The following is a 13,566-nucleotide window of genomic DNA, read 5'->3' as shown; positions in this document are numbered from 1 at the left end:
ATCAAATCTAAAGAGCCATATTTTGTTTACTTAACGGGACATAAAATAATTCACACTGGTGAAAAACCATTTTCGTGCGAATTCTGTGACACATCCTATAGAGATTTATCAAATCTAAAGAGCCATATTTTGTTTACTTAACGGGACATAAAATAATTCACACTGGTGAAAAACCATTTTCGTGCGAATTCTGTGGCACATCCTATAGAGATTTATCAAATCTAAAGAGCCATATTTTGTTTACTTAACGGGACATAAAATAATTCACACTGGTGAAAAACCATTTTCGTGCGAATTCTGTGGCACATCCTATAGAGATTTATCAAATCTAAAGAGCCATATTTTGTTTACTTAACGGGACATAAAATAATTCACACTGGTGAAAAACAATTTTCGTGCGAATTCTGTGGCACATCCTATAGGGATTTATCAAATCTAAAGAGCCATATTTTGTTTACTTAACGAGACATAAAATAATTCACACTGGTGAAAAACCATTTTCGTGCGAATTCTGTGACACATCCTATAGAGATTTATCAAATCTAAAGAGCCATATTTTGTTTACTTAACGGGACATAAAATAATTCACACTGGTGAAAAACCATTTTCGTGCGAATTCTGTGGCACATCCTATAGAGATTTATCAAATCTAAAGAGCCATATTTTGTTTACTTAACGGGACATAAAATAATTCACACTGGTGAAAAACCATTTTCGTGCGAATTCTGTGGCACATCCTATAGAGATTTATCAAATCTAAAGAGCCATATTTTGTTTACTTAACGGGACATAAAATAATTCACACTGGTGAAAAACAATTTTCGTGCGAATTCTGTGGCACATCCTATAGAGATTTATCAAATCTAAAGAGCCATATTTTGTTTACTTAACGGGACATGAAATAATTCACACTGGTGAAAAACCATTTTCGTGCGAATTCTGTGGCACATCATATAGGGATTTATCAAATCTAAAGTGCCATATTTTGTGCAGGCATTCATACGAAATGCGTTACAGTTGTATTATTGAAGAAAAGTGTAGAAGAAAGAAAATAAAATTCAAAAAGAAATCACATATTTACATACATTTAAAGGCAGATATAGCCTTCAGATATTCTAGTGATATGTGCAACAAAAAATATTTAACCAATGGTAATGGAAATAGGCATGAAAAACAAAAACATAATATTTTGCCAAAATATATTTAATAATGCGTTTTACTGAATTGTTGTATCTTTGCAAATCATCTAATGTTTATATGCCATTAATTATTTTTTATCACCGCCCAATGTTTCCTATTGTCAAGTTTTTGTGATAATCAATGATTGGTAAATCTAATTCATCACTTCAAATAAAACATAATAATGAATAACACATAAATTAGTAAATATTTTTTTTCAACTTAACAGATATAACAAAAAAATTAGTTAATATGTTAAATTTACCAAACAAACTTATTACTTTGAACAAAGTTCAAACCAGGTTTTCTTCGAGTTTCACGTTCAGGTCGAATTTTATCCATAAATTTACTAATGCGATCATTGGCTTTATCTTTTTTCACTATTGGACCAGGACAGTTTTCATCCAAAACTTTCACACAAACACGATGAATATTTAAAATACAATCTAAAAATAAAATATATTTATTTATTTTAATGCTTTTTAATAATTAATTTGATTGTATTAACATACTAGTGCATTGATAACCTTATGGTCCAATTCCCCAAATAATTAACTGGCAATGATTGCAATAAGTCACAGTGAAATACTGATGAGTAGAGGTCGGATTTTTATGATTTTACATATTTGTTTCTAGTCTATGCAGTTAAATGGGAGTGAGAAATCTTTACGAACCATGAAACACAGAATTCACAGGAAAAAATTTATTTTGCATAAAAAAGCATATTTTAGGGAATATTTTAGATAATATTGTGTATAATATTTAAGAATATTTTACACGTTACAGAATATTTGAGAATATTTTTCTAACATCGGCATATAATGAACATATTTCACGTATATCAGTACTTTGATAAATACAATGTTCACTAAATGATTTATTTCTGGGTTTTAATAAAAATTAATCTCCAGGTATTCCTTATCGATTGCGATAGCACATCGGTTATTTCGTTAGCTGTCAGTGCTGTCACGACTATTCTCGTCGTCTACTAGTCGTCCATCGCGTCGCGTCGAGTGTTGATATCTGAGTGCGATATATTATTGCATACATAATATTTTCTTTCCACTCGTCTCATATTACTATAACTGTTTATAACATACAAATATGCTGAAAACTTCAAGCAGTTCGAAAAGTTTATTTGCTCAATGGATTTCGTCGTACAATAACCAACAAACAATTTTCACGACAGACGGTGCAACAATTTTTTGTCAAGTTTGTGACAAAAATATTCCTTGCACCAAAAAATCACAGGTAACACAACATGTACATACTAATGTCCACATAAATGGTTTAAAACGTAAATTAAATACTTCATCAAAACAATTATTTTTATCAGAAGCTACTCCCAATGAAAACAACTTAAATGATTTTAACAAAGATTTGTGTCTAGCCTTAGTAGCAGCTAATATACCTTGGTATAAAATGCAAGTTCCTCAATTTCGTACATTTTTAGAGAAATACACTGGCAAACATATACCAGATGAAAGTGCGTTACGTAAAAATTATCTCGAACCGTGCTACTATAATAGGTACTTTAACAAAAATTAAAAATGAAATTGGTGAAAATAATATTTGGATTGCTGTAGATGAAACTACAGATACAAACGGTCGTTATGTTGCAAATTTACTGGTGGGAATATTAAAATCAAATACTCCGACTCGCCCATTTCTCCTGACATGCAAAGTTTTGGAAAAAACTAATCATTCCACTATTGCTCGGTTTATCAATGATGGACTAAAATTATTATGGCCGTTGGGTGGAAATGACGAAAAAGTGTTGTTAATGTTCTCGGATGCAGCTCCATACATGACAAAAACCGGTGATACACTAAAAGTTTTCTACCCAAATTTAATTCACGTTACGTGTGTAGCTCACATGATGAACAGGGTTGCAGAGAAGGTCGGAGAAATGTTTCCAAATGTGAACAAATTAATCAGTAATCTAAAAAAAGTATTTTTAAAAGCGCCATATCATGTCCAGGTGTACAAAGAAATATTGCCCAATGTGTCATTACCTCCAGAACCCGTATTAACTAGGTGGGGAACTTGGCTGGAAGCCGCTGTATTTAATTGCGATCATTTTGAGGGTTTGAAAAATGTTATAGACAAATTAAGTGAAGAAAATTCGTCAGTCAGTATTGAAAAATGCAAAAACATGTTACACTTACAGTCTGTAAAAAATGATTTGATTTTTATTAAAACTAATTTTCTTCAAATTGTTACAACTATCAAAAGTTTGGAAAAATCAAATACTGCCTTAGTTGATATGATAAATATTATCGAAAACACTTTTACACAACTTGAGCAGATACCAGGAGAAAAAGGAGAAGTAGTAAAGACAAAAATATTGCAACTTCAATAAAAAAAACAAAGGCTACAAATTTTTGAAAAATATTGGACAAGTTCTTTGTGGAAATAACACAGTACAACTTCCGGAAAATTATTCACCGACTATGGTAGCCGACTTGCAATATTCTCCAGTGACATCAGTTGATGTCGAACGATCCTTCAGCATATACAAGAACATTCTTACAAACCGGCGTACTAAAATGACACCGGAACATATGGAACAATATATAGTTATCAATTGTTATTGTAAAATTAATTAAATTAAATATATTTAAAACCAAATTAATAAAAAATAAATTTAAACTGAATTTTTTTTTTTTAATATTAAAAGAATATTTGACATATTTAAACACATAATACATCATATATCCGGTATTTTAAAAGAATATTAAGAGAATATATTGCCTATTTTATGTGACATAAAAACATCATATTTTAAGGATTTTAAGAGAATATAAATCCGACCTCTACTGATGAGCGACAAAATGATGCCCTTTGTTAGTAAACTGTAAATATAATTTAATTCTTTTTATAATAATGTTTCAAAAATTAAATAGAATGTAGTTACTTTTCGACATTTTCCAATAAGTTTAGCTTTCAGAGATTTTTCTTTCGAAACAAATGTAGGACAACGATCTAAAAGAGAATTAAATTGAGTTCCCCGAAGCCCAAATATTTTACTCATAACTGTAGCCAGTGCAGCTGCAATTGTAAATCTTCTATCATCTACAATTTCTTTGTCCATATCCTCTCTAAAAAATAACATCAACATTAAAACAAGGACACAAATGTAATATTATGATAAATACTTACATAAATGGTTCCATATTAGGAACAAGAATCATTTCAATTATTTCTAATTCTTTTACTTTATCATTGATACTATCATCAAGTTGGAAATCAGGAGGGCCAAACAGTGTGCCCAAACCAGCCGTTCGTCTATGACGAAAATCACTCAGCTGTTCATTTAACTCTTCTTTTGCTTTGGTTCGAGCTTTCCAAAACACCTGAAATAATGATTTGATGTAAAAAAAATGAATATTTATTGTATTCAAATTTTATTTAACTTACTTTACGTAAAATTTCTTCACGATCCGAATATTTTTGTAAAATGTCATCAATTTCACCAACAAGATTCTCTTCAATATTAGTCAGTCTCAATGGCTATATTTAAGAAATAATTCAATTAAACTTATTTTTAGTACAAACATAAGTTAAAATATTATAAACGTACAGCACAAGGCACTAGAAAACTGGAATGGATTTCATATGCCCATTTTTTCATTTCTTTGGCATTGCCTTCTTTAAATAAATTAGTAACTAAATAGAATAACTGTAAACATAAAATTCTAATAATTAAATTTTTTCCTAGAAGTGGTTTAAAGATTTTTAGTATACATACTAAAGCTGAGGGATCACTATTTGATAACACATAGTTTAAAAACACTGCTATATGTGCATTATTTTCTACTAATTTAGTAAAACTTTTAAATGGGCCATGTTCTTCTAAATGGCTCTGGAAAAATAATGGATTATTTATTTTAAATGTATTGCACTAATACAAAAATAACCTTATTATAATTTTTGAAAAAACTTACAGACAGTGTTGGGAAATATCTAGATAAATTTATCTTTTATCTTATCTAGATAAATTTCTACTCAGTTATCTTTATCTTCATCTAGATAAAATTCTAGTTATCTATGAGTTCTTATCTAGATAATTTATTTAAATGAACTAAATAAAAATTTGAAAATTTAAAATATTTTTATTATTTTATTTTTTCATTTTTCTATTTATCATCTATTACATAGAAAACACGTTTAGTATTTAGTAATATGCATTACAATACCATGATTTTAATATTTATTAATATTCATTGTTAGTCTGGAGTTTTACATCGTAAACAATGAGAAAACCCAAAAATAGAAATATGTAATGGGCATGTAGTAGGTAAGATTGTAAGAACAACTAATAACAGCAAAAGCAAAAACATCTATCCCTGCTACTCGCCGGCCAACAACGAATGCTCTCATTAGCTGATAGGTACCCGTTTCATAGAATTGTGTACAAAGTATGAAAAAAAATTATTGTTTTAAGCCGACAAAAATAAAACAACATTCATGGATATTGGACTCACAAGCATAATAATATTATCATAAATGTAATTTATAACAATTTAATATTTATAAAACCCTATTAGAATTCCCGGTATTTCAGTTATCGCTTAACCGATCTGTACAACCTCTGTCCTATGCTTTAAACAATTTTAAATTATGAATTTTTTTTTTACCTGTAGACTCAATTAGGTATCCTGAATATTTTCAAAATTAAACATGAAATTATCTCATATTTATCTAGATAAAAATGTACTAATTTTTATCTTTATCTAGATAAAATTTAGTGTAATTATTGTGGTAGGCCACCGGCCTCACCACATTGCTCTCACCCCTCCGGTCACGCTTCCCAACGTTGGCAACACCGCTCGGCACCTCCGCGGCGTAGTAGTCCGTGGTTCGCCCCTTCGAAGTGTCGGGCGGCTTACACGGCCTAGTCTTTTTTGTACCCACTACGCGCTACAACCTCGTCCGCGCTCGCCCGCTTTTGTTCGATCCGTCAGCACCAGTGTTGCCATTTTAGCTATTTTATAGCTAAAACTAGCTATTTTCAGTGGGCACTTAGCTATTAAATTCAGTAACTAGCAGTTAGCTAGAAAACTAGCAATTCTTTAAGGAATATTTACTAAAATATAGCTATAATTATAAATATTTGTTATAAATTAATATTTTATGTCTATAATATGTTTATATGTCCATAGAATATCTATCCTAACCACGGACTAAGATAGACAGGTCTTATCAGCGGTATTCAAGGGGAACAATTGAGACCAAATAAAGTATACCTAATCGACTATTTTTATTATATATTATGTGAATATCCCACTAGTCACTGATAATGAATGTTATTAACATTTTAAAATAATTTATTTATTATTTATATAAATTACCGTTTAAAATATAAGGTATAGAACCTTATATGATAATATATGCGTAATATGATAATATACCAACATTTCCCGCATAAATTCAAATATATTATAATTAATAATTATCTGTAGATCATCTCAGTTGATATAATTGTAGTAATTCCTGTGAACAGTGAACAGTGAAAAGTGTATTATTATTAAATAAATTTTGTTATTATTATTAAATTATGGGTAAGCCACAATACTTACAAAAGTTTCGGAAAGAATGGCTAGAAGACAGAGACTTCAAAAATTGGCTACTTGAAATTGATACGAATTCGTCTAAAGCCAGATGTAAGTATTGTAAGACCGAAATTAATGCTAAGCGGTTTGATTTGTTGGCGCATGCTAAATCAAAAAAACATTTGAACGCTGTTGGAGTGGTATCGACGTCTAAGTCGATTTCAACATACGTTAAAGATTCAGTAGCCTCAAATGCAGCTGCAGGGGGTTTAAGTTTATTTATTGCTGCTCATTGTTCCATATTATCTGTGGATCACTTAGGAGTACTCTGTGCAAAACAGTTTAAAACCAGTGAAGCAGCCTTAAATTTGTCATTACATAGAACAAAATGTACTGCTATAATAAATTCGGTTTTAGCCCCACATTTTGTGTCAAATCTGAAACAAAGTATTGGTGATAATTATTATAGCATTTTAATTGATGAATCAACTGACATAAGTGTGAACAAATTTTTGGGTATAACTATTATGTTTTTACACAGAGAAATTGGTGAAGTTGTATCAACTTACTTAAGTTTAGTTGAAATAGAAGCTTGTGATGCACAAACTATAACAGATACTATTAAACAAACACTTATAAATAAAGGGCTGCCATTAAACAAGTTAGTAGGCATTGGAACAGATAATGCATCAGTGATGGTTGGAGTGAATAATGGGGTATATAAGAAGTTAATAGATGATGTTCCTTCACTTATATTAGTACCATGTGTTTGTCACTCTCTTCAGTTAGCTGTGTCAGCAGCTGCAGCTGAATCATTTCCCAGACATATTGATTTTCTAATAAAAGAAACTTATAATTGGTTTTCTCATTCGTCATTAAGACAAAATGAGTATAAAACTTTGTATAAGACAATAAACGATGGCCATGATCCTCTCAAGATTGTTAAGTCTTGTGGTACTAGATGGTTGTCAGTAGAATCCGCCATAAGTAGAATTTTGGATCAATGGCTGGAATTGAAAACATTATTTAGTATAGTTAGATTTAAAGAGCATTGCTACACCGCTGAAGTTCTGTATAATATATATAATGATGATACAAATTTGGCCTACTTACATTTTTTAAAACCTATTTTATATGAGGTACAGTTGGTAAACAAATCGTTTGAATCAAATTCAGCTGATTCGACAAAATTGCTCTCAGATTTGACTAGTTTAGTAAAGTCTGTTGGAAAAAAGTTAGTAAATCCAACGTGTAGAGAAAATTTATTGTTATGTAAAAACATTGATAGTTTTGTATGTCCTAAACCATACATGGGATATATGTTTGAAAATAAAATTATAGAGATGAAAATGGATTCGAATTCAGAAATGCAACTAAGAAACAGATGTAAAAAGTTTTTAATACTACTTTTTAAACAGCTACAGCAAAGACTTCCCCATAACATTGAGATTCTTCAAAATATTTCAGTTCTTTCAATAAAAAATACCTTAAGCATAATAAAAGATTCAATCACACCATTAACCAACCTAATGCAATTAGAAAATGATCAAATTGGTAAAATTGAAGTTCAGTGGAACAATATTTTAAATGTAAAATGGATAGAAAACACTAACACTCAAAAGTTTTGGAGCGAAGTCTCAAATTATCGTGATGCGTCTGGATCAAATCCATTTTCGGAGCTTAGTGAATTTGTTACAAGATTGCTAGTGTTGCCTTGGTCTAATGCCGAAGTGGAGCGACTTTTTAGTCAAATGAACTTAGTAAAGACAAAGATCCGTAACAGGATAGGTACAAGGCTACTAGATTCACTTCTTACAATAAGAGCCGGATTACGGAGACACAAAAAATGTTGTTCAGATTATGAATTACCTTATGCCGTATTAAAACTGATTGGTAAACAAGAAATGTACCTAAAACAAAATACACCAACAACTTCTAATCCAATACAAGCTAGTAGTTCTACGGAAGTACCAACTTCACAAACCGACTCATATGATGAAATTATTTCAACTATTCACATCTCTGATGATAACGATATAGATATAGATGACCCAAGTTGGTTTTAATTTAAGTTACTATTTAAAAAGTATATTTGAAACACTTTCAATTTGTATAATATAGTATTTACTAAAAGTGATAATTTTGTTTTTTTTTTATATATTAATTCTAATGAATTACCTATATTATTTTGTTTAATTTAATATGAAAGAGTATAATATATTAATATTCTTCTGTAGTCATTGCTTATTTTAATATTCATAAATATACTATTAACTAATTTCTTATATTATGTGATATGATAAAGTTACATTAATTCTAATGAATTACCTATATTATTTTGTTTAATTTAATATGAAAGAGTATAATATATTAATATTCTTCTGTAGTCATTGCTTATTTTAATATTCATAAATATACTATTAACTAATTTCTTATATTATGTGATATGATAAAGTTACATTAATTCTAATGAATTACCTATATTATTTTGTTTCGCAGTTGCGTTGTTTCAGCTTGTTTGTTTTATTTTAAGAAATTTAATATGAAAGAGTATAATATACATAATAAATACATTTATTTTGAAACACTTATTTCTATTTACTATGATATTATTTCCATGACTATATTTTTCTAATTGGTAATTTCTAAAACCGTGAATATTTTATTTAACTATTTACTGTCAAACTGTGCTATGGCCTATGAGTGATAAATTTGTGGTATACTGATAACTGAAAAGTATTAAGTGATAATTAATGATAATTGATAACCAGCAAGTTGAGCAGTAAATATGAATATGTGGTTATTATACATTTTATACAATATATTTTATATCTAGCTATTACTAGCTATTTTGAAGTGAACATATAGCTATTTCAGAGTTATAACTTCTGGCAACACTGTGTTAAATTAGTATTCAATGATATATCATTGTATACGAAAAACGATTCTGAGCGGAGACGGTCTGTCAGCCTAGGATAGATATTTTATATTATATTTATATCACCATTTATTAACGATTTCAAACGCTCATAAAAAATTTGTTGGACTTTCCGGTAATTTTTTTATTTGAAAGAGAAAAATTTATAGAAAATCTTGTGTTGAATTTTAAAATCTTAGATTTAAATAGAACATTTTTCATGAATTTACTAATTTAAAATAACTAAAAAATTTCGTGATTTTTACGTATTTATTCAAAATTTCAACTTTAAATGCTGATAAAAAAAACTATTAGCCATACACTTCAATTATTTTTTAACTACCACTTACATAATAGCTTATGAGGAATCTTGTATTAAATTTTTAAACCTTAGGTATAAATTCTCAAAATGTTATACACTTTTCAATACAAATTAGTTTGTATATTTTTCTTGATTTTGTATGGATTTTAACTTTAAACTTTAAACTCTTATACATTTTTTTAATAGTTTTCTTATCGAATTTTTTTACGGTAGTCGTAAGAAAAACTTATTTAGAATCTAGTGTTGAATTTTCAAACCTTCAATATAAATATTAATTTTTTTATGAATTTTAAACCACAAAACAATATGCAAAAATTCGTTATTCTGATGACCAAATTTTGACTTAAAATGTTTATAAAATATTATAATTATAATATATCTTTTTGATTTTTTGGTTACACTATATACTACTTACCTAAAACCTTTTTTTTACATTTTCAATTCTTAGTTATAAAAACTGAATATTTTATAAATTTTTAACTACATACAAAACAATTTTCAAATGTTCGATGATGAATTACGGTCAAAATTTGAAGTTTAAATGCTTTTAAAAAAAAATTGACCCAATGTATTTTTATTATTTTTGTTCTATTATTTAAACAACTTATAAAGAAAATTGTTTTACATTTTCAAGCATTTGCCAACATTTTTTTTATCGATATTTAAAAAAAAAAAATTTGAAAAAACCAAACATTTCTTAGGTCTATAATTAGCTCAAAAATTATAAAAATATTTTAAAATTTTTTGGTGTATAGGAATTAGGAATCTGAACATTTGGTGACATTTTCAAATATTTATGGTAATTTTTTTTTTTATTTACATTAAAATAAGAAAATTGTTCCCGGAGAAAACTGGTGAATATCCAACGTCTAATTTCAAACGCTCATAAAAAATTTGTTTAAGTTTCCAACAATTTTTTTCTTTTTTAGAAAGGTAGAAAAACATATAGAAAATCTTGTGTTGAACTTCCAAATCTTAGATTTAAATAGAACATTTTTTATAAATTCCTAATTAATAAAAACTGCGTATTCATGATTTTTACGTATTTTTCAACATTTTAACTTTAGACGCTTATAAAAAACTATTAGACATACGCCCAACTTTTTTTTTAATTTTGACAGACAAGTTATGAAGAACATTGTATTACATTTTCAAGTTTTTTGACCGAACGAAATAATTTTTATCGGCAAAAATAAAAAATAAATTATGTCTATAAATAACTCAAAAAATGCCAAAACATATTGAAAATTGTATTGAGGATAGAAATTGTTTATATAAACATTTTGTGAAATTTTCATGTATTTACGGTCATTATTTTTTCTGTTACACCAATAAAAAATTAATAAAAATTGACTTCTCGTAAAAATTCCGTTTTTTCCTTAATTTTTTTTTTGTTTTCCCGACGTGTTTAAAAACTATTAAACATTTTTTCTTTTGACCCCCAAAGTACAAAATAATGAATATCGTATATTTTATTATACTATGTATAATAAATACTATCCCAAAAATGTGGTAAATTATTTTAAGTATCCACGGTAATCCGTTTTCGAGTTGCACCAAAAATTAAAATCGATTTTGACATTAACTGGATTTATGTAAAAATTCCAGCTTTTCCTTTTTTTGTATTTACGATTATTTTGAAAACACACTCAAAATTTAAAATTTAAATATTTTTTCGACTACTCGTCGTGTATACACAAAAAAATTCAATTTATCAAAACTCGAACGTTGACATTTACGCTCTCGTAATAATAAACTAATATTCCAGACACAATTTTAGATTCTGAGTGGAACGATGAATGTATTGATTTTACAATGATGTGTGTTTTTTTTTTTATTTTCTATTTTTATTTTTTTCGTGTCTGTCATCATCTTTTAGGACAGTAAAAGTGCTTGGATTTTCTTCAACAGTACCTTTTCTGATAAAAAATTGAATCTAGTTGGTACTTTGGGCCTTGGGGGGGTCAAAAGTAAAATTTTTCCAATAGTTTTCAAAAGCGCCGTGAAAAACAAAAGAAAAATTAAGGAAAACCGGGAATTTTTACGCAAAATCTGTTTTCGAGAAAATTGATTTTGGTTTTTGGTGTAACTTTAAAACGAAAGACTGTAGATACATGAAATTTTCACTGGTTGTTTAAATTTCTATTTTCTATATATGATAAAATTTTCAAAATATTTTAATTTGTTTTGAGCTGTTTACGGACAATTTCAGTTTCCAATTTAATTAGTTTTTTTTTTTATAAATGTCAATAAAACTTTATTTGTCGAGTAAAAATCCTTGACAATTTAATACAAGGCTCCTACTATATTGTTACAATGAGATTTGAAAAATAATAAAAATCCTTAGTCACAGTTTTTTTTTATTAACTTTAAAGTTCAAAAATTGACAAAATATGTAAAAATCACGAAAATTAGCAAATTATTTTGAGTTAATAATTCGTAAAAATTTTTCTTTTTAGAACTAAGATTTTAAAATGTAATACAAGATTCCTTAAAGGATAATCTACTTTTATCAAAAAAAAAAATGTCTATAAGAAACTCAAATTAAATTTTTATGTGCGTTTGATATTCATATTTTTACAACATTTGATATTCACTCGACTTTTTACGTAACGATTTTCTTATTTTGTTGTAATTAAAAAACGAGTGACTATAGAAACTTGAAAATTTCACTGATTGTTTAAATTAGCATTTTCTATATACGATAAAATTTTGAAAATAACTTGACTTTTTTTGAGCTGTTTACGGACATTGTCATTTTTCAATTTTTTTAATTTTTTTTTCTATAAATATCAATAAAGTTTTATCTATTGGGCCAAAAAGTGTAAAAAATTAATACAAGGCTCCAGATACATTGTTACAATAGCAGTTGAAAAATATTAAAAATACATAGGCACAATTATCTTTTATTAGCATTTGAAGTTGAAATTTTGACAACATTTATCAAATTTAAAATTAATTTGTAGTTAAAAATTTATAAAATGTTCAACTTTTATGTCTAAGGATTGAAAATTTTAAACAAGATTCCACGTAAATATTTAATTCTGTTACCAAAAATTCTAAAAAATACATAAGCACAGTTTATTTTTATAGTCATTTTAAGTTCAAATTTGAACAAAAGTACATATTAAAAAACCTGGAATATCTATTTTAGTTATTTTGTTTTGATTGTATAATATTATTTGTGGGTACTTGAAACTTCTAAAGTATACTATTATATATCTATGATAGTACCACGGTTTTTTGTTGATGTATAACGCGTTACCCGATTGATATTGTGATATGATTAATTTGGAATTTATTATTAATACCTATTATAGGTCAATTTTTTTTTAATACTATAGATAAGTATACCTATAATAGGTATGTCTAAACTGACAAACTGACAAACCGTCTCCACTCAGAATCGTTTTTCTTATCCAGTGATATTATATCATTGAATTCAAATTTAATACTATCCATTATACAGTAACCCACTTGTAACATGTACATGAAGTTGGCCCCCCCACTTTGTCCGAATGATTTCAAAATACCACCAAATAATTGCAAATAATTGCTAAATCCAGTTTCGCTAATTGCAAATCACCCAGTTT

The 13,566-nt window shown here is 27.8% G+C and overlaps 1 protein-coding gene across 1 annotated transcript in view; it reads right to left on the bottom strand.

The window, feature by feature from the left end:
- Positions 1-3,995: 3,995 nt before the first annotated feature.
- LOC100575430 (rho guanine nucleotide exchange factor 11) overlaps positions 3,996-13,566 on the bottom strand; it is a 10,510-nt gene continuing 939 nt past the window's right edge. Inside the window, exons 3-8 of the mRNA XM_008184513.1 lie at positions 4,931-5,044; positions 4,763-4,861; positions 4,600-4,692; positions 4,342-4,535; positions 4,097-4,280; positions 3,996-4,034 (exon numbers count right to left, since the gene is read on the bottom strand). Coding sequence (XP_008182735.1) covers positions 3,996-4,034; positions 4,097-4,280; positions 4,342-4,535; positions 4,600-4,692; positions 4,763-4,861; positions 4,931-5,044 — 723 coding nt within the window. The remainder of the gene's footprint in view (positions 4,035-4,096; positions 4,281-4,341; positions 4,536-4,599; positions 4,693-4,762; positions 4,862-4,930; positions 5,045-13,566) is intronic.

This window comes from Acyrthosiphon pisum, chromosome X (genome assembly GCF_005508785.2).
Source record: "Acyrthosiphon pisum isolate AL4f chromosome X, pea_aphid_22Mar2018_4r6ur, whole genome shotgun sequence".
In the NCBI taxonomy this organism is placed as follows: domain Eukaryota; kingdom Metazoa; phylum Arthropoda; class Insecta; order Hemiptera; family Aphididae; genus Acyrthosiphon; species Acyrthosiphon pisum.
Note: the sequence above shows the minus strand (reverse complement) of the source record. Positions and strands in the feature narration are given on the sequence as shown.